This window comes from Epinephelus lanceolatus, chromosome 14 (genome assembly GCF_041903045.1).
Source record: "Epinephelus lanceolatus isolate andai-2023 chromosome 14, ASM4190304v1, whole genome shotgun sequence".
Lineage (NCBI taxonomy): Eukaryota > Metazoa > Chordata > Actinopteri > Perciformes > Serranidae > Epinephelus > Epinephelus lanceolatus.
This window is the reverse complement of record NC_135747.1, coordinates 15,806,939-15,833,074: the sequence shown is the minus strand read 5'-3', so window position 1 is coordinate 15,833,074 and position 26,136 is coordinate 15,806,939. Positions and strand designations below refer to the sequence as shown.

Below are 26,136 nucleotides of genomic sequence, written 5' to 3'. Positions count from 1 at the left end.
AAGCATGGCTACAGAACCCCCAGCATGTCAGCAATAAATAAATAAATAAAAATAGCAATAGGTTAAAATAAACTGCCACTAAAATGCAGAATAACTTTTAAAATTCATCTTCAATTCACTCAGCCTGTGCGTCAGCTAAGAAGGCTCTCCTTGTGTCATTTCCTGTCAGTGCTGTCTCGGAGCCATGCTGCCATGACAGTGGGATTAAAGAAACAACTTTGGGTAAACCAAAAGAGCTTTACTCACTGTTTTTATTTACCCATTCATTCTACTTTAACAATTCTCTCCACATGCTGCACTGGTTCACACCACTAGGAGGCAATAAAGCCACATCAACAGATTTGCGACAGAGCTGACGGCAGTGGGTGACACTTGATATGTATTCAACAGTTGATATAGTAGTTTTGTTATGAAATACAATATTTTGACTTGTTGCCACGATCTGAATTTCCACCCAGGAATTGGTCCTGTCAAAATTCACCTCGTGTGTTGAGTAGGAAAATAAAACTTGAGCCTCTATGGGGTGAAATTTGCATCAATTTCTGGTGTAACGTCACTTCAGCTTCCTGAAGATGCAAGTAAAGCAAATACTGAGAGAACCTTTTCAAAAGTCAAAACAAAAATGTCAACCTATTAATCAGAGCTGTATATGAATCCTAATCTTACTTGTCTCTCAGGCCCTTGAAGATCTGCACCATGGTGTCAGTGATGGAGTCAATCACTTCGTGGTAATGGTAGCTGAAGGCCATCTCAATATCCAGACCCACAAACTCAGTCAAGTGACGGTGGGTGTTGGAGTCCTCCGCCCTGAAAACTGAGATGATGCAGATTTAATATCCAACATCTGAACCAAGCAGGCACAATTAGAGGAGAGATGACAGGCTGCAATACATCTTCTAATGAAATTGCCTTTTATTCAATGTCATCTTATCCAGGGGGCACTGAATCCTTAAATGTGCAAAGGGTCACCAAGGTAACAACCTGGCCACTAAATTTAGCACTATCGCATTAAAATCTCATAAAGTTCAGACAATGTGTTAACATGCAACATTGTGCTTCATCAAAAAGTATTTTTTCACCAGAGAGAGGCTTGTAGGAAGAGTAGAAGTAGGCGAAAAACTAATGCTTCTTAAACCAAAGCATTTGTTACTGTAGGAACTTTAATTTTATCCTTCGTTTCGTTGTTTCCTTTATTTCGTTAGGAAAGTTCGTTAACACCCTGTGATAAGAAACTACATCAGCACTGATTGCAAGTACTTGTATGATGAATTAACATCATGAGCACTACATATAATTAGCCAGAGCTGTGAATTATGGTTGTGCAGAGGAATGAGTGCTGTGGCAACGTTGGAGAGTCTCACTAATGTGCAACTGAGCTTCTTTCTTTTTGCTCTTTTAATTGACTGGTGTTCAGACGGGTGGAGCGGTGTCTACATATGCATGCAAGCAGTTGATTAAAGGTGCGTCTGCGTCCCACATATGGCTGAAGGGATCATGCACAAGCACACAAATTCACAATGACTAAGATTTATAAAACGCAGCCATGCATATGTATGGCTTTATAAATCTGTCTGTGTATATGTCTGCTTTGGTATGCACACAGAGTGTAGAAGCTACAGTTTTATGCACCTGACCTCAGCATACATTTACAAATGTAAAACAACTCCAAACATAGCTAATATGACATCTGCTCATGAGACCAGCCTTGTGCTTACATCTGCTTGTTCCCTGATGGACCTCTTTAGCTGATTTCAGATGGTGGTACCACAGTTGTGAAAGCAACATTTAAAAACACCGTACTTCTAGCCACTGGGATTTCGAGGAAAGTTGATCCCAATTCTCCTTACTTGCTGAATAGGTGCGACCGTAACTAAGGCAACAGTGGTGAGTACATTGTTGCTTTTGAAGCAGTGATGACCTTAAGCCCTTTGATTTCTCCGGTGGAGCTACAGAGAAGCAAACAAAGACCTCAGTCCAGTCAGTAGAATACCGAATGAGCACCCCTCTCTCAAATGTTTTATTTATCCTTGTGGAGGATTTGAAAAGGTTTGAAATGTTTTGTATTCATGCATGTTGTTTCGTTACGTACGTATACGTATTCAATCAGATGGGGGCAGTGTTTGCTTACCTAAAGAGCTGGGGGGGAGAGGGGGGGGGGGTCTCTTAAACTTAGTACAGCACCATAAAGTCTTTTACAAGTCCCATTGTGTCACTAACACACTAAACCCTACAGCAGCTCTGACCACAGTGAGAGCAACAGAGGGAGGTCTGTTAAAGTTTAACAATCTAAATGCATTTGCGGCCATTTTCAAACTGTCATCTCAGTTAATAGGGTCTGCGCATTTCACGACACTCTCGCCGCTCGTTTCATTTCGTGTGCCATAAGTGAATGAGAGTGCAAGTGGACAGTCGGGAGGCATTCTCACCTGGACCCACACAGAAGACCTTGTCAAAGTCAGCACAGATGCACATCTGCTTGTAGAGCTGGGGAGACTGGGCCAGGTAGGCGCTGGTTTTGAAGTACGACACCGTGAAGACGTTTGCTCCACCTTCGCTGGCGGCTGAAAGTGGACAAAAACAACTTTTAGATATGGAAATGAGGTTTTTACAGCCCCATGGCACAAAATGACCATTGACTGCAGTGGCTGACACACTTTGCAGGAAACTGAAGGTTTCTCACTTCACAAACCCAGACACTTCCACCTAATGATGATGTATATGTCTCTTGTTCAGTAGATGTTTCAGTTGGAACTCTAATGAGTCAGCTTACAGTCATTTTTCTCTCTTTTTTGCAAATAAGAATATTTCTATGACTGCTTCGGGCCAACAGGAACAGCTCCACAGTACATCTCTGACCTGCTCACTCACTGTACCCCCATCAGACCTCTCAGGTCTTCAGACAGTGGCCCTAAGGTTGTACCCAGAATAAGATCAGGGGGTGGTAAAGATGTTTTTAGTCAGTTGGACCTGTCCCCTAGAATGCTTTGACCGATAAGCTGCAGTCTGTAAAAACTTTGTCTAAATTTAAAGTTAAGCTCAAAACCTTCCTGTTTCCTCAGAGCTATGAACATTGTTAGTGTCTCTGTGTATGTGGGTATTATGGGTATGTATAAATATGTGTTGTTTTTCACTATTGTTATTGTTATGCCATCAAGTTGCACTTGCTTGATATTTTTATGCATCTTTTTAAATGTAAAGCACGTTGACTTCTTTGTAATGAAATGGCCTCTATTAAAAATCATTTAAAAAAAAACTATGCAAATTATTCATCAGAAAAAAAAAAAAACTACAAAGCTACCACGCATGTTTTTCAAAACAAACAGGCCTTGCTCCGGCCCACTTACACAACATATCTGCGGTTCCACATTCGGCATACACGTCAGAGGTTATAATCTGATATTAGCGTGTCGTCAATAGCAGGGTGGGGGTTCACACGGCACAAACTGTTCACTGTGTGTACTGTGGGTGTTGGCAGGCAGGAAGATGCGGTTTTCGCAAAAAAAAAAAAAAAGGGGGGGGCACACAGTGTTGATTTACAAGTGCCGCCAAAATAAAAGAGCGCCACTTTTGAATTTAGTCGTGTGAGGCTAAGTTGATATCATTGGCTCTTGAAGAAAAGAGGAACTAAGAGTGTCACAAGTTTCATCACATTTCAAATCTGAGAGGCACGTGGGAGGCCGAGGGCTGGAGATTAGTGTACACGTTTATGTCTACGTGTTCTATTCACTAGTATACAACTTTCATTATACATCATATACACCTTACTGAGCATTTTCTCAAGGCTTTTAACAATTCATTCTCTACAGCTGGAAAGTGGAAAGGTTTTCCACAAGGTTAATTGTATATATGTAGAGTAGCAAGTCATCTCTCACACCTGATGTTGAGAAAGTGATATCAGGATAAGAGAAACACTGTACGAGGAAAGCTCAAAAATAACAGTGTTTTCTCAATGTCAGAGGGAAGATTTCAGTTTGAATCTTAAAGTCGTATCTTTCCAGTCTTCTTTTCTTTCAGTGAAGTGGGATAAGGTCTTTTGGGAGCCAGCTTAAAGGAAGGCCTCCCCTGTCAAATTAGAAAGGCGCTGGGTGGAAATGTGAGTTGAGGAGCTGATGTGAGAGTTGGTCGATGCATCAGAATTCCCAGTGGGATGGATTAAAATCCTGATAGGTCTAAAACAATAAAAATTCTTTCTTATACCTTCTTGTATTTTGTTTGTTTGCACATCAGATGTGCGTGACTGTATTTGGGTTCAGAAACTCTCCGTTACTTATTGAAATAGTTCTGTTTTGAGCTTCAACTGAGCTTCAAGTTTGATATGAACTGCAGTCTAGAGAAAAAAAGGACAGCTCATACAGGAAGTCAACCTTACAACTGTCACACGATGACTCACGGGACACCTGTGGGTGGCAATATGGAAACAAGAGTGCCTCTTCTGAAGCATCTAATCAAAAATGATTCAACGCATGTTAGTCTTACTTTCACCATGGGGCAGGATCAACGTGACAGAGAGCATGTTTGTACCTGATATGATTTTGGGGGTCTGGATTTCCACAAAGCCCTTTTTAGTGAGGGTGTCTCTGAAGAGCTGGCAAACTCCTGACTGCAGGCGAAAGATGGCCTGGCTGGTGGTTGTCTTTGGGAGGACACACACACACACACACACACACACACACACACACACAGCCACACACAGAGAGGCATTACCACACTTTGCGTGATTCATTGGATTTATTACACAACCATGGGTGAAAACAAGACCGCCAGTTTCTGTTCATGCACCTCCTCTCGACATGAAGGGTGAAATATTTATTTGCTGGCAAAAGGCGAGATATGCATTCAAAGCCAGCGAGAGCCCCAGGTACTTCAAACCTATCATTATAAATGTAAATGCTGAAACCAAGGCGGGGACAAAAACAGCTCAAACTAAACCAAGAGATTATTGTAAAAAAAACCTAAGCCCAAAATCCCCCCAAAACAAAAGAGGACACTCCCTTTCATCAACTGACTCATCTCAGATGACCTTAAGATTTCTACAATTTAGCCCGACTGGCTTTCAACTCCAGTTATTATACTCCTTCTTGAAGACAAACTCTGGTCCGTTCAATTCAGGATGCACAGGTCTGTGTTAATTAATAGGCTTCATTTCTCCCTTTTTTCCATTACTAGTGGCTGTCCAGCCCTGAATAGGCCTTGTCTGACGAACAGTTTGCGGAATGGAAAGGTGATAATGTCCAAATACTGGCATGCTCATTAATCTGCAGACAATGCCTCAGGGCTGTCTGGCTGTAACTTTTCCTTCAGTCCCAATCTGAATACTTGACAAAAAGAAGAAGTGGAGAAAAACTTTCCGTCTTCAAAAACACTTTTACCGAACCCTTTAAAAAAGCAGTGAACCAAATTAACCATGTGAACCTCGTATGACTCATTTGTGTCGCGTGTTACACGTTGGGCTGTGGCCCGTGTTAAACCTGGGAAACCCAATGTAAAACCAGTCTGTGCAGGACCACATTCAGAAATTAGAAAGCACTTCCTGTTTACAGCATGTCTCTAGGTGTCAAATTGGGTGTGTGGGGTGGCAGTTAGTGTTCTCTGAAGCTGGCACGTCGTCTGATGGTGTCCCAACAGTGTGGGGAGTAGGGACTCATAAAACCTGGCGTACCTCGGCTTGAAACCTGCCTGTGGTGACGATCCACCACAGGCAGGTTTCAAAGCACAAAAATCAGAGTTCAAATATTCGCCTGAGTTCTTTCCTGGGCTCACCTTTATTCATCTCTCTAGTAAGTCAGCCGGTTGATAATTATTTTAACAACAGTTGAACGAACAGATTCTCTTTGTTCACTGAAATTTGACATAAATCAACTACTTCAGTAATTAATTTCTCACGCCATACTCCAAGGGGAAAATGCCAAATATTCACTTGCTGCTTTTCTTTTTCTCATGTCCCAGTAAACTCTTTAGACTTTTTACAGAAAACTAGCAACTTGAAGACATCGCCTTGGGCTTCATGGTATAGATTTTCAAAAATCTCTCACATTTTATAGACCTAACAAATCGAGAACATCACTGGCAGATTCATAAAAAATGGATAGTTTAAGCCCTTACATTTGAGCACATGGTTCTCTTGTGGTTTGGGCTGATGCTTGTGTACAGTTAGAGTATTTCTTACATGTCTGTGATGCTGAGGTGCTGGCAGAACTACTGTTAGTGCAGCACTTATCACCCTTTTGTGTATAAAGATCCACTACTTACGGTTAAAAAAAATCTCAGGAACACCCTCCCAAATAAATCAGAAACATAACAAACTGGGCTTTAAGTATGTGTTATGCCACTGTCTGCTGTTATGACCAAAACAAATGATTAATCCAATTTTTTTCTGTAATCGGGGTGATAGTTCCTCATCACAGGCTTTGGAGCTTTTACTGGCACAGGGTTGTCTCACACATCACTTTTTAGTTTTAGAAATGGATCTATTTTGTGTCACTGCATCCAAGGGAACATTAGCTAGCTGGATAACAGTGGCAAAGCACGTTGGTGAACTGTGTCTTGATTGACACAGTGATATCCAAACAGAACTGGTCGTTAACTATGCATAATAATTAGACATTTTTTATTAATGTGAAGAACAATTTTAAACTACCAAAACTTGAATCTGAGGCCCACTGGTTGTGAGTAATTGTGTCAAGAGGATTCGTCTCGACTCGACTCAACTCAACTCCAGCTAACTAGTCAGGGTGACTGCTCAAAAACACTGCCTACCTGTGACTCCAACTGTCTTGTACAAACTAAATTAATAGAAGTTAACTTTTCTACTTTGTTTTAGCGCCTTATGTTTAAGGATGGTCAAGTTAAAAGGGGAGTTCCGTAGGAGCTAAATTATTATTGGGGGAGGTTTATGGTTCCCTTTTGGAGCGCCTGTCTGCCAGTGTGGGAACCACTTTACAGCTTCGCGAGGCTCTAAAAAGCACAACTGATGACAGACCCGTGTCCATGAGCTCAAAGTGCACAGTGTTATAGAAACAGGTGTTGTTTTGAGGCTCGTGAGCTTCGCGGCTCTGTGCTGTGGTGTGAGTGCCTTCCTGCCTGCTGCATCATACACGTGGGAGGCACAGATCAAAACAATGAGACGCTTTGTGGCTCCGTCTCTGTTGCTGCTGACATAGGTTTAGCACATCTCCCACACTGCAGGGGACTGATAGCATCAACCCACTAAAATCACAGCCATGTCTTTTTCACTTTAAAGGTGAAGTGCTTTGCTTTACAAGCTTATGAGGTTGTCTGCTTTCCTGTTATTGTAAAAAAATACTTAACATTTCTCCTCTAATTGCTTTAATTTTTTAAGCTTCCTATATTACTAGATGAAATTTAAGAACTTTATTATAACTATTGCATTTGTATATTTAAATAGGAATAATCAAACTTACAACTTTAACAGAAACAGTGAATAACCAGGTCTGAAAAGGCTAACTTAAACAGGTGTTGCCTCAAATATCTAAACCAACACCTTTTTTCATCTCACCAGACAACCACTCCTGAACCACTCAAGCCTCAAATGTGAACATGTCACTTGCGAGATTAGATACATCGAGGCAGACACTCTGCGGGCTGTGTCACAAAATTCAGTGTTTTTCCACTTGTTTTTTCCTCAGCTCTGGTAGCAACTTACCCTGAGATCAATCACCCTGTTGTCCAGCTTGGTGTCCTGGTTGACTGTGGCTCTGCCTTCCTGAGGGCAAACAAAACATTATCACATCACCAAAAATCCTCAGACTATGAAATATTCAACAATGTAGCTGTTCTAGCAGCTCCCGCTCTGTTCTCCTCTTTTCACAGGAGTGTTTGTGGCCAGTGATGTGTAAATGCGTTTCAGAGGCTTTTCAAATCGCACAAGGAGGGCACTACAAGGAAACATCTGATACAAGTCATTTTCTGTAGAAAATTTCTAGGTCACATACCAGCTATTGGCAGACTATCAGCCTGCAAAAACAATAATCTACATGCCATTTTTCCTGATTTAAACACTGTACAACAACCATGCTCCTACTCCTCCCAGCTTTAACACCAACAAGTAAAAAATACAGTTACTTTCTTCCTTGTAGTGACTATTACATGGTCAACCGCAGCAAAATACATCTACAATGTGGGACAACACAGCAATAAAATAGAAAAGAATAAAAAACAAATAAAAGTATAAATGTTTCATCACGGGAGGAACCTCTGCTTCCAGGGTCATGGATGTCAGGCTTCCTCAGGACCCGCTGGGGTTTGAGCTAATAGCCTGTGTAGCCACATCCTGCTCCAAACAGCCCCACACAGAGGGACAAAAGGTTAGATGGGCGTACAGTCGGATAGACAGGGCTGTTAAGGCCCGTGTCTCTCGGGAAGGCAGGTGCTGCTGTAAGTGTGTGACTGACATGTTGAATCCCCAGCAGAAAGCACCTGGGATGCTGCTGCAGCTGCACAGATCGGCTTACTGGATAAACACGGGCTGGCTCTCAGCTGTGTCTGGTATGGTGACACCCATATATTGTTTTCCTCATGATACATTTACAAAGTAATATGATAATATAAAATTTGATATCAGAGCAAATATTGGGGTGTGGCAATACTTTTACCTGCATCCATTACAAATGTTGTTGATCTGATGGCTTTAATCTCTTAATAGGAAAGTTTGCATCCAACAGCTGTGGCTGCAACATTATTGGTAATCACGACAAAACTTGAATTGAGCAATGAAAGATTCTTCAGAAAAATATGTGTTTTCACTGATATGCAGCTCAATGTCTCTGCCAACAGGTATTTTGGTTCTCAGGGTCACAATTTTCATTTCACAAACAAACATGCCAGCCAAAGACAGCCACCACACATTTTTGATATTTCTCCAACAACAAGTCAGAATTATAGCAACATTTCTGTTTCCCAGAGACAGATGGGACAGCTTGATAAAAATATCTGCTGTATGTAAACTTCACAAAACTACATTCAGGTTCTGCAGGAGCACTACTAAAGCATCAATCCACCTGTTAAAGTGATGCAGCATTTCCAGCAGCAACTCTGAAGACTCCAACTGGTTCTCCTAATCTGCCCAGAGTTAATGCTTTCAACTTTTTTGACAACACACTGAGCCAAATGCAGTAGCTGCTGTAAAATGTCAATTAGAAGCCCAGTCCCTTTTACTAGCTCGGTGTGGCTGCACATTTTGACAAATAATCTCCTGTCTCAATCAGACACCTGGTCTGGTTGCCAAGCAGTTCATTTTTATATCAGTTCTTTGAATGTATAAAACCAGATTGTCGGCTACCTCGGATTATGCATCCATACCTCAATTACCCTGTAACTTATTTGTATTCCTCTAGTCCGTAAGGGGCCTCAGATCAAAAGAATTAAACGTGTTTTTTGTAAAAATTAATCCAAGTTGTGAGTATTGTTTTAACAGGATAAAGTGTTGTTGTGTCGGTATGCCTAATCCTCGAGTACCGTAACTCATTCTCTCTCTGATGTGCTGTTGGAGCTAGATCATAACTGATCTATCTAACTGACATTATCTGAAGCCTTATTTTTAAACAAGCAGTCTTCATACGGGTTTAAATGAACAATCTGATCATATTTCCTGATCTTTGCTGAGCAACAGTTTGGTGTGAAAGGAATTAAAGGCCCGCCCCAAATATAAGCCTGTTGATTTCAGGGATTTACACAAACAATAGCCCGGGCTATTAATTGAAGTTTTTCGGTATTTGCACACATCAATAGCCATACAAATCACCAACCAGTCACGCCTGAATCGAACTGACTCACGAGTAAGCCAGTGATTCATGCTCCAAAAAAAAAGCAGCCTCAAAGTTTAAGGAGGACCTATTATGCTTTTCCTTATTTTCTGTCATATATAATGTTACAGTGTTGGATGTTCATATCAAATGTGGCCAAAGTTTCAAATAATAAGGCAGACATATGTGAATGTAATCCCTTACGCAAAAACCTCAGGCTTCAGACGATTCTGAACAAGATTTTTTCTACTTTGGCTACAAGATGGCATCAGCTCATGATGGATCTCTTTATATGTCCATCTACTCCAGGCATGCTACTGCAAATGTCTGCATTTTATACACTGCTACATTTGCTAACCTCAGGGAAACATATAATCCTGGTTGCCGATGTGTTACTTTATCCCAGATTTCAGATCATATTCCTGCTGGAACATACACAGTTGTGTTTAGAGGCTTCTATCATTGCTTTTTCACAGTAGAAGGTGCTGCTATACTCTGTTACAGTCGTTCCCCACTTGCAATGACGTGCAGATATGCAGAAATACAAAAGACTGAAAACTGCTAACCAGTGAGATCAAAATGAGCATATTTAAGGAATGGGGGCTTAAAGAGACAGGTGCTAAAAGAGTGTTTCACACAGAGGGGGAATTCAGGTGTTTTTGAACATTAAAGCATGTAAACATGTTCCAGTAGCAACCCAATACACAAGTATCAACCTGAAGATGAGCATAATAGATCCCCTTTAATGACCATTTATGACTACCTACACTGTGGGTGGGAAATATAATGACTTCTTGAATGCATCACGATTCTCTTAAATGATCTGGCATTGATGCACAAATCTCCTTAATTGGAATTCAGAAGGCTCCCTAAACCTCGGCTGCTGGCTCTTATAAGCACGGCGGGATGAAATCACAGTTTGCATGGAGAAGGGGTGAGTCAAACAAGGTGATATTACTCACTGAATGTGATGTTAATCAGCGCGAGCCATTCTGCTCTCAATCTTGTTTAATTTAACCAGGCTTAATTACCCAATCCTTGAGTCTGCCAAAAACCGGAATCTCTATTGTCCTGACTGACACCTTTTCTCTCTGAAGGACAAAGTGAGGTCGCACATGGATATGCAACAATGTAACATAAAGTGTACAGATACATTAAGGCTTAATTGTCTATTACGTTTTTGTCACGTATAGTCATGGATAATCATGAACATTGTGAGACAGTGGGCTCTCACACAGTCAGTTCCTGTGTCTCGCACGGTGAGGCTGATGTCAGAATTTTTTAAATTAAAGCAGAGTCTGGAGCAGAGTAACAGATGTTTTTTCTGTCTGACTGAGACTGAGCTGTCTTATTGGCATTACATGCTGATTCTTTTCACCTGACAGAAAAAAAAAGTTTCACCTTGAGAATGTACCACAGTCTATTCCAATCGAAAACTTCTAGATTGTTGCTGGTTGGATTTTCTCTTTTCCAGCCAAACCAAAACACATAATGGATCCTTAAAAGGGCATTAATCACCTACCTAATGTCATTCAATCAGTGCGAGCTGCGGTGTATTGCTCCACTGATAAGAGTGAATAAGATCAAGGTTGTCAGCCAATACTTCACATTAGTAGGCACAGCAGAGAAAATAGGTGAAATGCGCTTTTCATGCCCTCTCATCCACCTGTACACTCATCCTCACCTCTTCCCCCTCTCCATCAGGCCTGACGGCATCCTCCAACTGCAGGGGGAGACGAGGCTCTGCCGGGCTGATGACAAAAATCTGGGAGGGGAGAAGAAATGAAGAGCATTGAAATTCAGAAGGCGACAAACCACCAACGTTTCCATTAAGATGTTCTGACAACGGAAAGTACCTGGAGTCCACGCGGAGACAAAACAAGTCAAAGTGAAAGACACTGACAGCCTCATCTGTTAAAACCTCATCTATGTGTGAAGGACTATGTGTGGGAAAGTTGTGAGTTTCCACGCTGCTAACAAATACAAACAGAAAAAACCCTGTAGAATCTAATACAATCCACGGAGCCCTGCAGTACTGTACATCTTGCATCACATTTATGTTGGGTTTTCCTATTTTAGAGACAGTATCAAAAGAGTTTGTGGTGTTGCATTGGATTGCATTATATTGGAGAATAATTTGTTCTCCATCACTGAAGTTTTATGTATTCGCTACCTTAAATGCAGCTAGTATAGTGTAGCAATTACAACATAAACACACATGATGTTTTGGAGTAACTAATGATCAGTTTGAGCGTAGAGTGTGTTGTGTATTAAGAACTGTGTGTGTTTGATGATTGTAGTGAATAGCATGCCCACCCTCTCGATGTGCAGCTCCACGTCCTGCTGGGAGCAGCTCTCGATCTTCTGCTCCACTTTCCTCACCGATGCCTCCACATCTACTATGCTTTCCTTGGTGATGCTGGTGGAGACAGTTGGGAGGGTGGAGTGTAAACAACGGATAGCACTTAGAAAACAAACTCATCTGTGTGGGAGGCTAACTGCCTGAGAAAAATATTTCTATTAAAGTGTGACTGATGCATGCAGACAAGCATTTTCATTTTTCATGGTGTGATGTGCAGGGGGCGGTGTAGTGGGATAGGGTTGAGTGCTTTTGAGCCGGGTGGTGGGGTGACATTAGCTAACCGGAGGGAGAGGGGCATGTTGAGATGCCACAGGCTTGTGGCTTTCATAATAAAACCGCTATCCTCCTTTCTATGCTCAACACAAACATGTGTCTACTTACGTTAGGCTCAAATAAACAGGTTGAGACAGGGAAGAAAATGTTTCACGTATCTTATTTGAGACAGATTTGGCAGTCTGATATGGAATTGCTAAAAAAAATACGCCATTACGCAACAATTTTACTAACTTCAAAACAAATTCTGGGACCCTAAAATGATTCCTGTCACTATACTGTTTTTTCAAAAAGAAGCCCATTTTATTTTTTGCATCTGGTGGCATCACACTGTGATTTTGAGCGGTATAAAGGCCCTAACTTAACCCGGCTATCAAATGGGGTGTGCACTATTAAACCAGCACCAGCTAATTCCACAGCAGATGATAGGCTGTATCGTAGTAATGTGCATGATCACACAGTTCAAAAGCCAATCAATCAAAAAGGAGAAGTAAATAAATAGAGAAGTGGGAGGGAGATTGTGGAGCTTTGAGAAAAGGTGTTGCAAAAGCGTTACAGCTTACATCATTTCACAGCTCCTGGGAAGTACCCAGCTCTACTACAAAAACAGTTTGATTCTGACCACAGCCGTAAGAATTCCCCCATCACAGTTTATAAAGTAAACAACAGCATGTGAAGAGAAACCGATTTCTAATTTTTGGCTTCTCAAAATAATGCAGCATCTCAGGCTGCAATACAGGCTTCTCACTAAAACCTAGTGCATCATCATAAGATATGAAGAACAACAGTGACTGTCATGCAGCGCAAGGCCAGATGGGAAACCCGCTGTAATCCTTCACTCCTCCTCATTAAAAAGCAGTAATGAGGGACTGAACACTGGGGTACCGCTGTCCCTTCAGCCCCACGACAGCTGCCGCCATAGTCCTTCCCCTCTAGTCGTAGATCAGTTAGATAAATAAATCCCCCACATTAATAACCTCCGCTGCATGGCCCAGAGGCTGGCAACAACGCGTTCAGAGCACACTGAGGGAAACAGACTGATTAACTGAGAGTTACTGAGAGCTGACAATATCACACGGAGACGAAAAATATATGACTTGGAGAGAAAAAGAGGGGGAGAGGCTGCTTTTATACTGAATCAGTGTCCCAGGAACACAACAGCACTCTGACCATGAAAGACACATATGGCCAATTACTTCAGCTGCTAATGCATCACCAAACCAGAAGGGCACTTGGAGAGCGCAGACCTCAGCCAAGGCCAATGCCCTATCTCGCAGTGTTAACAAAAGTGAAAATAACTTGTGTTTCTGCCCTGTGATTCCGATCTGCACCAAAATTTTATGGGTCCTTCATTGGCCCATGCTACATCCTTTTACCAAGTTTTCGTAAAATCAGGTCAGTTGTTTTTCTGCAACCCTGCTGACAGATGAACAAACAAACAAGGCGAACTGAAAACATAACCTCCCTGGCAGAGGTAATAATGTAATAGGCAAGGAGAGCTCACTGGACTGACTTTCCAATTTCAAAAGGTGAAAGACCATACAGAGAGTGGATGTTTACATCGATCCTGTCACTCTCCCACAAACAAGTAGCGGTGCCAAACGTTACCCTCAGAACCTGACATGTCACTTATACTCTCATTATGCTCTGAGACTTCTGACCGCTTTATTGCTGAGGCGAATAAAAAGACAGACAAAGATTAAAGATTCAGAAGAAACCACTGCTGCAAAAACAGGCCTTCTTTAAAACAAACTAGAGTAGAACAACATTACAGTTTCTCAGTCTGATGCAGGACACCTACTACTGTTTAATGTCCTGTTACGTCCAGTTTGGGGGGAGACACTACATCCAAAACTGCTGCTATGAAATTGTATTCACCTCCTTTGTGTTGGAGTGGAACAAAGAAATCTCAGTGACAGATATCTAAAAATCTCCACACAAAAAAATAGAAAAATCTCCACCGCTACATCTCAGTAGAAGTAAGTGAGAACATTTTCAATAAGAGTGAACTAACCCTTTAGTCTACTTACAGCTAGGGTTGCAATGGTATGAGATTTTTACAGTATGACAACAGTCTCAGAAAATATTGTGGTTTCACGGTATAACTGTAGATGGTACTGCACAATTATTCAATTATTATTATCAGGTACAATGACCCTTAACCCTCTGAAGTCTGGAGCGACATTAGTTTTCTTGTGCTTCATTCAGGTGCCTTTCGCAAGTATTAAAACCTTTGAACCCTGAGCAAATCTTTCAGAAACATGGGGAAAAACCTGGTGAGAAATGTCCCACAAATTCCCCCCAAAAAACAAATAAAAAATTAGAAAACTATTTTTGAATTTTCTCTTTTTTACTAATTTCTTGCAAATTTTTGGGGGGTCATTTCTTCTTTTTGTTGCCGATTGCCTTCTTCCCATGTTTTTGAAAAAAAAAAAATCAAACCAACTTACTCAGGTTTCAAAGGGTTAAAGGAATGACAACTTCTTCTGGTTGAAATGCTTTATTACTATAATTTTAATTTGAAACATTGTTTAGTGAAAGTTTGCGTGAAATGTTTCCTTTTGAAAACAACTTAAATAAAGGTGATTCTCCGTCTGGTTGCAGTTTTTTTTTTTCAGTACCGAAGATCGGCAAATGTACCCAGTATGATAACCACAAATTGTCATACCATGGTATACCTTGACACCAGTATATGCTGCAACCCTACATACAGCTGGCATTTTAGACAGTGTTAGGGCTACTGCTCTTGCTGACTAATGAAGGTCTCACACACACACACACACACACACACACACACACACACACAAACAGGGCATGCTAAGATTATAACATGTCATCTAAATCAGCAATTCTTCTGCTCTGACTCTGAATCAGCTCTGACTGCATCAGGTGAGTCAGGATTGAATTAAACCTACAAACTTCCCGGTACACAACAGTCAGACATGATTACTGTTATTCCAGTTCTAAAAGCCATATCAGCCACACTTCCCTTCTGCTTTACACTTGGTACTCCTGAGGTACTTGAGCAGAGTAAAGGTAGCAGAGTGTGAAGATCACCTTATTAAATTGTGTGAGTGAGAGGATGACTTGGACATACAATATGTGAAAGGAGACTACCCCAGCAATGTCATAACTGCCCCCCGCATGATTATGAGAGGATTTACTTGTAATCCGGGGTCTTACTCGGCTTGTCAATCATCGTACCAAAGTGTGTGAAACCACATGTGGGCCAGAAAGCCACAGCGACCGATCGTGCCACCTGTTCTTAAAGATTTAAATATTAAAACCACTCATTTCGATGCCAGCTGCGCGATCTGAAACACTCTTGGTAAACTGTTACGCTGTGGCGTGACTTCGCTATTTTTGGGTGTTGTTGTAAGACCATGTTGTCTCGGCAACCGTGTCATCACTTTCACTCGCTCCGTTGTTAGGTGGCAATGTATTGCATAACAACCTAACTGTCCTACCACAACATTGCAGAACCAGACTGAGAAACTGCTAGGCATAAAATAAATCATGCGACGGTTACAAAAATATACCAACATGTGTGTACAATATCATTAACACAATATCCTGTGGCATTCGGCAAACTTTTCCACAACATTAAACAACATGCAGTTTGAAGTCACTGGTGTTCAGTGCTGAAGCTGCAAAGCACTGCGGTGTAACAGAAGCTGAATCTCAAAGACGGCTGGGAGCAGGTCAGCTGAGTGACCGTGGGGAACTACGGCAGGGTCAGGGGATTCTGACGCTTCTAACAAAGTGGGGTCAGCCTGTTCAGGCGGCAGAGGTCAAAACTCTGGTCTGTGCAGCGGTGACCTCGCCCTCGTTAGAAAAATGTTCTTGTGCTTGGGTTCAGTTCCCTGTAAACCGCAACACACTGCAACAAACCACAAAGAGGCTCCAAGGGTCTCATTTACAAAACATGAGAGTAATGAATGTGTGAAAAATGGTAATTTATGCATATTTGAGTATTCATCAAACATTTAGTAGCGCCGACTTGTTTACATATGACTGAGGCAGGTGTGTGCGTAAACTTCATCATTCGTCAGCTACTTATTTTATTAAGTTCTTCATGTTTTGAAATTAATCTGGCTTTACTGAATGCATGTCCATGTTTCTCAAGGTATTACATGAATTACAGTTATTTTATTTTGTTGTAAATGCTATCTAATATACCCATTTTTAAATTCTATAATACAGACAGTTTTGCAGCTGCTGTTTTCAGGGTGTCTACAGCTATCACACACTTCACTTAAACACTTCTTAAGGCCTTTTAAAGATAATTTTACCCAAATATAAGACTGGTTTTGGAAAAATTATCCTTTCTTATTCAAGCATTGCAAGTAAGCATAAAGTTAAGTAGTATATGTGTAGCCCCATACGGAAGTAGATTTGCATGTAGATATTTTAAGACTTTTAAGGACATGCAGACATCCTTATTTTGCGGCTCAGTCCTAAATGATCATGGGAAGTGAGAAGCTGAGAAGAGACACTCTTCCTATGGTCAAACCACAGTGGTCTCAGCACTAAGGTCAAACTGTCTAGAACAATAAGGGAGCCTGACACATCCCACGTTTGACACTGCTTTCTCAGTGACGTGCTGCTTAGTTAACAGTTTTAATCACACTGACTTCTTTCGACTTTTTGTAAGATTCTCTGGGAGGATGAAACCGCAGACACTTGTTCTGTCTGTCTGTTCTGTTTCTGAGAGGCTGTAAGGCTTTGATAGCTGCGTGTTTCAAATACAGCTGCAATCTCTGCATTGCTTAAGTTCTTCATTATCCAATGTCTTAACTGCCATTTTGGTCTGGTAGATTACACTTGTGGGTGTTGCCCTTTGACTAATTTAGCAATATCTGAGGAGGTACCATCAAGGTAAGACATGATAATTATTGTTTACCCCATATACAAATATACTGAAGTCATCAAACAGTGGTAGTAATGGAAAACAGATGCTTCCAAACATCTGATGAATGCACTGTTTCAACACAATACATGAATGATGTCATAAATGTTATATTTGAAGAAATGTTTCATCCTCAAAATGTCCATTTGTGTATTAATTAGTCATGCTGTGTTGCCATGAATTCATGGAGAAAACTTTTTCCTCACACACCTCCATGGGAAACGGCGAACATACGTTAAACAACGTATCTATATTAAAACATCTGTTCACAAACTCTAATACTACTCTACTGCAGTATAATCCAAGTCTCATACATCCAGTTGTATGCTCAGAACTTCCCACACACACATTATTCAAACTGAACTAAAAGTGAAACTCATCCACACTCTTCTCAGTCAGACTCCAATACTATGGTTTTTAACAAAAATGCATGTTTGTAAGTACTGAGCATACGATGGGATAAATGAGACTTGGATTATACTGCACGAGTTGTGTGAGAGTTTGCCATTTTCCGTGGCAACATGTGAGAAAAACAAAGTTTTCTTGACAAATGCAAGGTAACACGGCATGACTTACTGACATACAAATGGTCAGTTTGTGGGTGAAATATTTCTTTAAAGTCCAGTTTTAGAATTATTTCACACAAGCACCCCCTCGTGAACATCACATGTCAGTCTAGCACAGCATTATTATCAGCCCCTCCCCTTGAGCCCTTTTAATAAAGTGCATATCCGCTGATAGACGAGTTCATTCATAGACTACCAGTAATGGGCCGGAGTTTGGCTGCTAACATGAATAATGATGCTTGGCTCTTAAGACTGTCTTCCTCCTCTGATCCAAGATGCTGTATCTGCCATCTCGACAGGAACAGCTCCATTAAAACACTGCTGTAATCCCGCCCTGTTAACAGCCAGCTTTTGTTGTCAAGTGAAAAATGATTGATTCCCCCACCCTCCACCTCGCTAAGAATGTGTGAAAATGGATCGGTGTACGATTAGGGCCTCGGATTTTCCCACCATTGTTTGTGCCCTCTCTGGCAGGAAGAGCAGTCTCGGTACTCACTTTGCAGCAAACTTGACCATCTGCTTGCTGGCACGATCTCCCACTGCGACCAGTGCCTGCACGTTGAACTGCTGTTGACGCAGGACCAAGAAGCATTGCTTCCCTGAAAACAAAACAACAACAACAGTGAGTAGTGCCGGGCTGTTAAGATCTCTATTATGCAAGCTTAACAAGCTTGTCACAATAAAAGCTCAGGCGCTCTCTCTGAAGCAATGTGCCTTCATTGTTCAGTCAAATGTCTACGTGTGACTCCTGATGAAGAAGGTTTCCCCCAGCTGTAAGGATCTGCCTTGTCATCTACAGGTAAAGTGTCAAACATTTGTAAACGGAGCTTCTCTTTGAAGAGCACTGTGTGGAGAAAGGGTGATTGCTACCTTCCTAACAAACACACACACACACACACACACCTAGGAAGAGTGTAAACAAGTTAGCCAACAAAAACTTGGGGCAGTAGACAGTCAGACCACCCAGGTACTTTGATGTCTGTTGTCTGTGAGAAGGGGGAGGGTGGTGGGGATAACAGCAATGCCAAAATCCCACCAACAGATGCACCTCATCCCAGACCAAATCAGGATGTTATTCTGCTCACACGGACATCCTTACAGCGAACGGAGAGAATGGAGACATGAGTGGAGGGGAAGTGACTCTTGACTCTGGAAGTTATCTTGAAAGGAAATGGCAAAAAGATAATCATTGAGACCTTAGTTTATTTGTAATCACACGTTTAGCTAAGCAGCCAAAAGGCTCTGCGTTTCATACAGAGATTTAATAACCTGGCAAGGTTGAGTGGGTTCATTGTATTCCACTAGAGCAACTCCATGGCTGCCAGTAGGTGGAACCCGACAAATGGAGGTTATCTGAGCTTCCAGTTGGCAGCGACATGCTCGTCTGACAATGATATCAAAAACACCCTGAGGTTGTCAAACTCTGCTTAACGTGGAAGGAATGGGGGAAAAAAACTGCTATGCGAGTGTCTGTACAATCCCACAGAGGAATATATTGTGGAAAATGGGAGGGGAGTCTTATCAAATAGTTAGTTTATATAGCTAGACCTGTCTTGTACTGTGCCATCGCTGGAGAAAGGTCTGGATGAACCCATCATAATTATGCACGTAGGGGAAAAAAACTCTCTTGGTTGTTAGTATTTCTTTAAACCAACAACAAGGTGCTGAGTCCAGGATGCAGCCACGGTGCCCTTGCAAAACAGTGTCTGGAGGGAAGTTGTTTTGGTGGAACATTTGCATGTGGGAGGTGGCGCCCCGACACAAACATGGCTAAATTCCCCCCAAAGAAAATGCCACATTAAACTTTAAAAGGTGTTTAAGTGTGTAGGTTGCTAGCTCGGAGGTTGTTACTGTCACAATCACACAGTGATGGGGATTTTGACAATGATAACACACAGCCTACATTTAGTGAGCCTGACTAATTATAAGATACAGTTTGCTATGTATTTTTGCAATGAAAGTCGCCTGATTCTTTTATAGCTTCTGAACTTCAGTGTTGATCAGCCTGAAGAGAGTAATATCAGTCATCTAGGTCATGGGAACTCTAAAGGAAAGTCAAAGGCAACCGGTGATGCCGTTTGGTCTTTAGAACAAGGGGGTGACGTGGCGTAGTGGCCTGAGGGCAAAAGCTTCAGACATTTCACTATAGTACACCTAGGATTAGCACAGGGGTCATCTAATATGGGCTGTTTGTGTCTTTTGCACAAAACAAAGTCACTCTAAGCTGGAAAAAAAAGGTGAACAAAGATTGGGGGGGGGCTCACCTTTGGCTCTGCTGGTGTGGACTCGGGCACGCAGCCAGATCAGCTGGTCAGCTTTCTCAAGAGTAAGGTCTTGGATCCGCACCAACACCCTGTCTAGCTCACACACACACACACACACACACACACAAAGAAGTCATTACTTCAAAGGACTTTTCTGCCTCTATCCCCCCCCTCTGTGTAAAGAATCTAGTCCCCCTCCTCCTCTCCTCTGCACACTCCCAAAGGCAGAAAGAAATGTGAATAAGCAAGCATGTGCATGTGCAGACATACACACAATAAATTGCTCAAATTACAGACGTGCCTAATAAATAAGACACACTAGGAGGGCTGCTGAAAAGCTGTCTAACTCACCCATTCTCTGTGGGCTATATGACAAATTGACTCTAGTTTCACCTGTGTCACTCAGAGGCATGCTTTCTCCTTATTATCAGCGAGCAGGAGAAGCAGACACCGAGGCTACACCAGAGGTAACAGAGCCGCCCTTTTGGCTGCAAACTCTACGTCAAACCCACATGAAAGCCCTCACCCTCCGCACCCCCGCACCTCCAAGCCTGTCCCGATGGCTGAGCTTGGCATGCAGGTGAGCGAGGCCCTAGTTTGTTTGCTGCCACTGAAGCTGAAAGAGCATCCAGACAGATGGACGACCTCGACAGGTCCACCTGCTGCCTCTTTCATCCAGGAGCCATCACATACACTATTAGCTGCTGCAATTATCAGCGCTGCAATCGTGTTGAGAGAAGGGACCAGAAGCATTTTTCATGATGTTTATCAGATGTAAGCGTGTTATCTGTAACTTTTGACAGCCAGACTAAGGTAATCTGAGAAGTTCTGGATCAGGATGTCGACTTGTATCAAAACATAATTTGACAGTTGCTGCAAGTTCTCCATTTCAGGACGCCATGTCTTTTTTCATCATGTTAATTTCCTCACCTCGAGAGGGGATGTCGAGGTGAAATGTGTCAATTTAACCCTAAGTTTCCCTAACACGGGGCTGACAAGTGTATGATGATATATGAATGACTTGCAATGTCCTTGTGACAAGAAGAAGGAAGAAGTGATCTTGAATTGACCTTGTAACCCCAGCCTGGTTTACAATTGCATAAATAACTTTTTTCAGACATTAAACTATTTCAAAATACACTGTCAAGCAAATCTTTAAATGAAAGACTTTCCTAGGTAAGTCAGAGCCAACACACATAAAAATAAAAAAAGCTTTTAGAGCTATGAGTTTATAAGAGACTTCCATTTCTGCTAAGTGTCAAATGATTGACAGGAAATTGAGAATAACGCAGCACACAGATATGAAAAAAATAACCGAATGCACTCAACACTGGTACCTGGAAATGATACTAAAACAGACGTCTGTTTAAACCAAAGGAAGTCTCTCTGTTTATTGTCTTTGCCGTGTAATCGGATTCTGTGAATTTGTGCGTGACAATGGATGAGTACATTTTTCTGAAATGCACATCTTTCATTCGCTGTGCTGACACGTTTGTGGGAACAAGGACAGATGGCACATAATGAAATACACTACAAAATATCTAAATAGACTGATCAGACAAATGTGATGAATTGAGACAGGGGCAGGCCAAAATGTTAATTCTATCTAATTAAACTATACCTAAAATACCAAATTTACCACCGTATGTGACAGAAAAATGTGTCTATATGGTCAATAACCTTGTGGTCACAACAAGGCCAAGCAAATGTTTCAACCCTTCGTCATTTGCTCCATTGAAAATCTTGAAAAGCACAATGAAAGGGTGTTTGAGTGACTGATGAGTGAAGGATATAACTTTGATACTAACCCAGTTTTTGTTGGGACTGGACCATGGCTGACACACCATACCTGTCCTTGGCAAAGTCCTGAAAGAATAAAAGCTCGTCATCTTAGCAGCCGACATCAGCCGTTTCATCAAACAGCTAAATAAAACATCACACCACTTTTGGCATGCGCACATCATCTCTCTATTGTTCTCAAAGGCAACTCTGCCACTTTGATTTCATAAGCGTCAGTCTGTCTGCCACATCTGAGATAACAGACCAACATAACAGATAATGAGGCTTATCACGAGCTAAGGGGAAAATTATTGAACAGGAAACAGAGCGATTCCAGCATGCAGGTATTTACATACAAACTCTTGCAAAGGTATGGAAGCCAAGGTAGAATCAAAGTCAGACAGAAAGGCAGAGAACTGGTCTTAGAGGATGAGTACTGCGGTCCGTGGGGGATACTTACATCTTCCTCTGCGCCTTGCTGTTCTGCAGCCTGAAACACAAAGAGGCAGCAGGGATTTAAAGGGCATTGCAAATAGCCGGGAAACAACAACAAGAGGACTATCTATTAAATTCAAAACATTAAAAATGTTCAAAAACATTTGACTTCAAATGGAGCAACTTAAACCGTTTTGCTACAGCAGTCATGTAAATTGTGTTTTCATCTTGTGCTATCAGGGATTTGAATAAAATTAATAAATCATAGCTCAGTCCTGGAGCCAAGCCTCAGATCCCTGGAATGCACAGCCCCTTCTACACATTGCTCGAACACATCATAGACAATGAGTAATGGCAGGCGGAGATATTGCTTTGTAATAGAAACAGCATAAGTGGACAGATTCTTTATCTCTGCACTGACTCCTAGGCAAATGACTCCCACAGTGCGATGAGATCGACTCTTGGCAAAGTTACAATTCCATTTCCTATGCAAATTGATATTGGTGTATGGAAATGGCTGGTGGCGGTGGAGTGAATTGGAATCGCCCATCCTTGATATGATAATCCACTCACATGATGGATGATATTGCAGCTTATGATCAACTGGATATAGACCTGCTATGGCCATGAAGCAACCAACCCACACCGGAGCCACTAAAGTGACAAGTGTCAGCACAAAAAGTGCACGGCGGCAAATAACAAAGCTAACACTCACTCAATGAACATTCAACTCAGCTTTCAGGTCTCCCCCTAGGCAGTGCTTCCTAGGCTGCACTGATAAAGGCAGCAATAGCCAAGGTATTAAACAGTGACAACACCTGCTTCTTCCATGAGACATGCTGACTGGACAAATTCAGCAGACTTTCTTGCTTTCACCTATAAACGCCCATTGAATCATGACCCACTGATGCACAGGGTGTCTAATTAGTCTTGGATAAGTCAGTGTCAAGCTAGATGATGCATTTGCTTTGAGGGACTGCCTAAGGAAAAATTTAGAGACGGACTGCTGCACATCCAGAAAGAGGCTTGCCGAAAAAAAAAAAAAAAAATCAATTTCAGTTTATAGTGTACACTATATTGAGAATATTTTCATGGCTTTACCTTGCTGTCAGACAGCCCTCTCCTACAGGGAACTGAATCTATGCTTTCTTAGAAGCCACCAGACATCTTTAACAAATACAGTACTTTTACCTCAAAGAAAACAGGACTTGCTGCTCTGATTGGTAATAGAATGACTCTGATGGTTTATAGGGCTAATTTAGAGTCACTAAAGTCACGAAATAAAATAACCCAAACAAACTAACAAATCCAGCCAGCTGTAGACCAGCAACTCTTGTGTTCTGGCTTTGAGGAGAGAATGGATGGATACAACGGCTTCAGTTCCCTGTTCTGAATAGATTACCATTGTTTTTTTGGCTGGTGAGTGAAGCAAATCTAACTGCCACTTGCATATTTTACCAGCATTTGGCTGGTGGCCAATGCTAATTTCCAACCGTGCTTTAATTTGAAAGCAGCGGTAGGCCATTACTGTGACATCGGATGTGGTGATTATGCTGCACATTTTTTTTTGTCTGCAAGTAGTTTGGAACCACTGCATCGACAAAGGACATTCATGATGAATTTGACTAACATTATTAATGATTAATAAAGCTCATACGACGTTGTTGTGACAGTGGCCCTTACTGTGTACATCCATCCATCCATTTTCTAACCACTTATCCTCTTGAGGGTCGCGGGGGGGCTGGAGCTTATCCCAGCTGACATTGGGCGAGAGGCAGGGTACACCTTGGACAGGTCGCCAGACTATCACACAGCTGACACATAGAGACAAACAACCATTCACACTCACATTCACACCGGACAATTTAGAGTCACCAATTAACCTGCATGTCTTTGGACTGTGTGAGGAAGCTGGAGTACCCGGAGAAAACCCACGCTGACATGGAGAGAACATGCAAACTCCACTCAGAAGGGCTCCCGCACCCGGGTACTGTGTACATATGCATGTCTATCTTAACACGCAGTTGCATGTTCAGAGCTGCTTATATGTCATGCACTCCATGTAGAAAAAATAGCACTTTGTTTGGGTGGACATAAACAAACCAAAATGACAGGAATACTTAAACAATGGATACTCTTGCCCCCCCTGCAGCTAACCGACCCTCTCGGACCCACAATGCCCTGCAGAGTTGCACGTCACAGCCCTACCAGCTGTAAGAGGGGGCGACGGATGTGAAACAACAAAACAGAAAAAACAAAACAAAAAAATACAACACTGACCAGCTTGGCCTGCTTCTCAGCCTTCTTTGCAGCTTTCTCCGCTTCCTTCTGCTGTTTCTTCAGGCCTTTCTTTGACTGAGCCTGCTGCTCCTCCTCCACCGCTCTGAAACAGGAAGAGGTACACAACATAAACATTTAAGTCAACTTCCACCTTCTATTCCTCCTGTATCCCATGAGGAAGTTGTTGACCGCCTGGGAAAAATCATTCCAAGCCATCACCACCTCCAGCTTTTAAGTCTGTGCTACCTGCATCCCCATTGTTGTTTCAAACAAAACATCTGTAGCCTGTGTGAATTTAGGGATGGGAGTTTGGAGGACGGCTAAAAGCAGAGTTGTCAGAAAGTAAGATTAGCGAGATAAACAATAAGGCTTTAAGGAGACAGTCGTCTCAGCAGCACTTTTAATCTAGTATAGAATTTGTGAGGAATACAGATTATCTGATTATGATAACATTCAGTTTTATCTGAACCTAAAGGTGTCTTTATTTGTTAAATGTCACTGCCTTGCAACACAGCACAACAGCGTCAGTGCTGATAAAGGCGTGACATTAGCCTATAAAGTAAAGTTTGTTTTGTGGCTGCAACAGAACAGTAGACTAAATACACTCTTAGCTAGGCTTCTCACTGGTTTTAACAGACGACATCACATCACCCCTATCCTTGCTTCCCTTCATTGGCTCCCTGTCTGTTTTAGAATTGATTTTAAGATTTTACTGATCACTTTTAAGGCACATCTGGGTCTGGCCCCTAGCTATATAACAGAAATGTTGACCCCATATGAGCCTGTACGCAGCCTTAGATCCTCGGGCAGGGGCCTTTTGGTTGTTCCAGAGTCGAGGCTGAAGTCTAAGGGCGACCGAGCTTTTTCCATCAGGGCCCCTCGGCTTTGGAACGACCTACCCGAGGATCTAAGGTTTGCAGATTCAGTGACTTCTTCTAAATCACTTCTTAAAACCCATTTTTATAGACTTGCTTTTATGTGATGTTGCCGTTCTCCTCTTTCTCTTGTATTGTTTATTTATTAGTGTTTTAGTTGTATTGTATTTACTTATTTTATTCCCTTTGCTGTTTCCTCCTGTACTCCTTGCTGCTACCTTATTGCTGCCATGCTGTATATGTCTGCCTCTGCTGTTTTGTGTGTTGTTGTTGTATTACCTGCTGCTGTTATATTGTTGTTTGTACTGATTTTGCTCTGTTTGTCAAAGCACTTTGTAAACTTTGTTTTTAAAAGGTGCTATATAAATAAAGTTATTATTATTATTATTATTTTTATTATCGAGATGTAACAGATCACAATACAGCGGGTAGGACAGCAGAAATGCACATGAATCTAATTATTTAAAACTAATACAAACCTTCGAAAACAGTCATAAACAGGCTGTAGTTAAACACAATAGAGAACAAGGTCACATTTTTGTGTATTTTAATAATAATATTTAATCACATATTTAGTGAAATGAAAACATTGCCTTTCAAACTGAAATAAAGCATTCAAGTGATGCATGCTG

At 41.7% G+C, this 26,136-nt stretch overlaps 1 protein-coding gene across 1 annotated transcript in view; it reads right to left on the bottom strand.

Annotated features, from left to right (window-relative positions):
* The window catches only part of dars1 (aspartyl-tRNA synthetase 1), a 33,287-nt gene that overhangs the window by 4,606 nt on the left and 2,545 nt on the right, over positions 1-26,136 (bottom strand). Inside the window, exons 2-12 of the mRNA XM_033617712.2 lie at positions 24,630-24,732; positions 22,375-22,404; positions 21,944-22,001; positions 20,136-20,228; positions 18,368-18,470; positions 12,078-12,180; positions 11,446-11,526; positions 7,664-7,723; positions 4,522-4,633; positions 2,427-2,561; positions 667-814 (exon numbers count right to left, since the gene is read on the bottom strand). Coding sequence (XP_033473603.1) covers positions 667-814; positions 2,427-2,561; positions 4,522-4,633; positions 7,664-7,723; positions 11,446-11,526; positions 12,078-12,180; positions 18,368-18,470; positions 20,136-20,228; positions 21,944-22,001; positions 22,375-22,404; positions 24,630-24,732 — 1,026 coding nt within the window. The remainder of the gene's footprint in view (positions 1-666; positions 815-2,426; positions 2,562-4,521; positions 4,634-7,663; positions 7,724-11,445; positions 11,527-12,077; positions 12,181-18,367; positions 18,471-20,135; positions 20,229-21,943; positions 22,002-22,374; positions 22,405-24,629; positions 24,733-26,136) is intronic.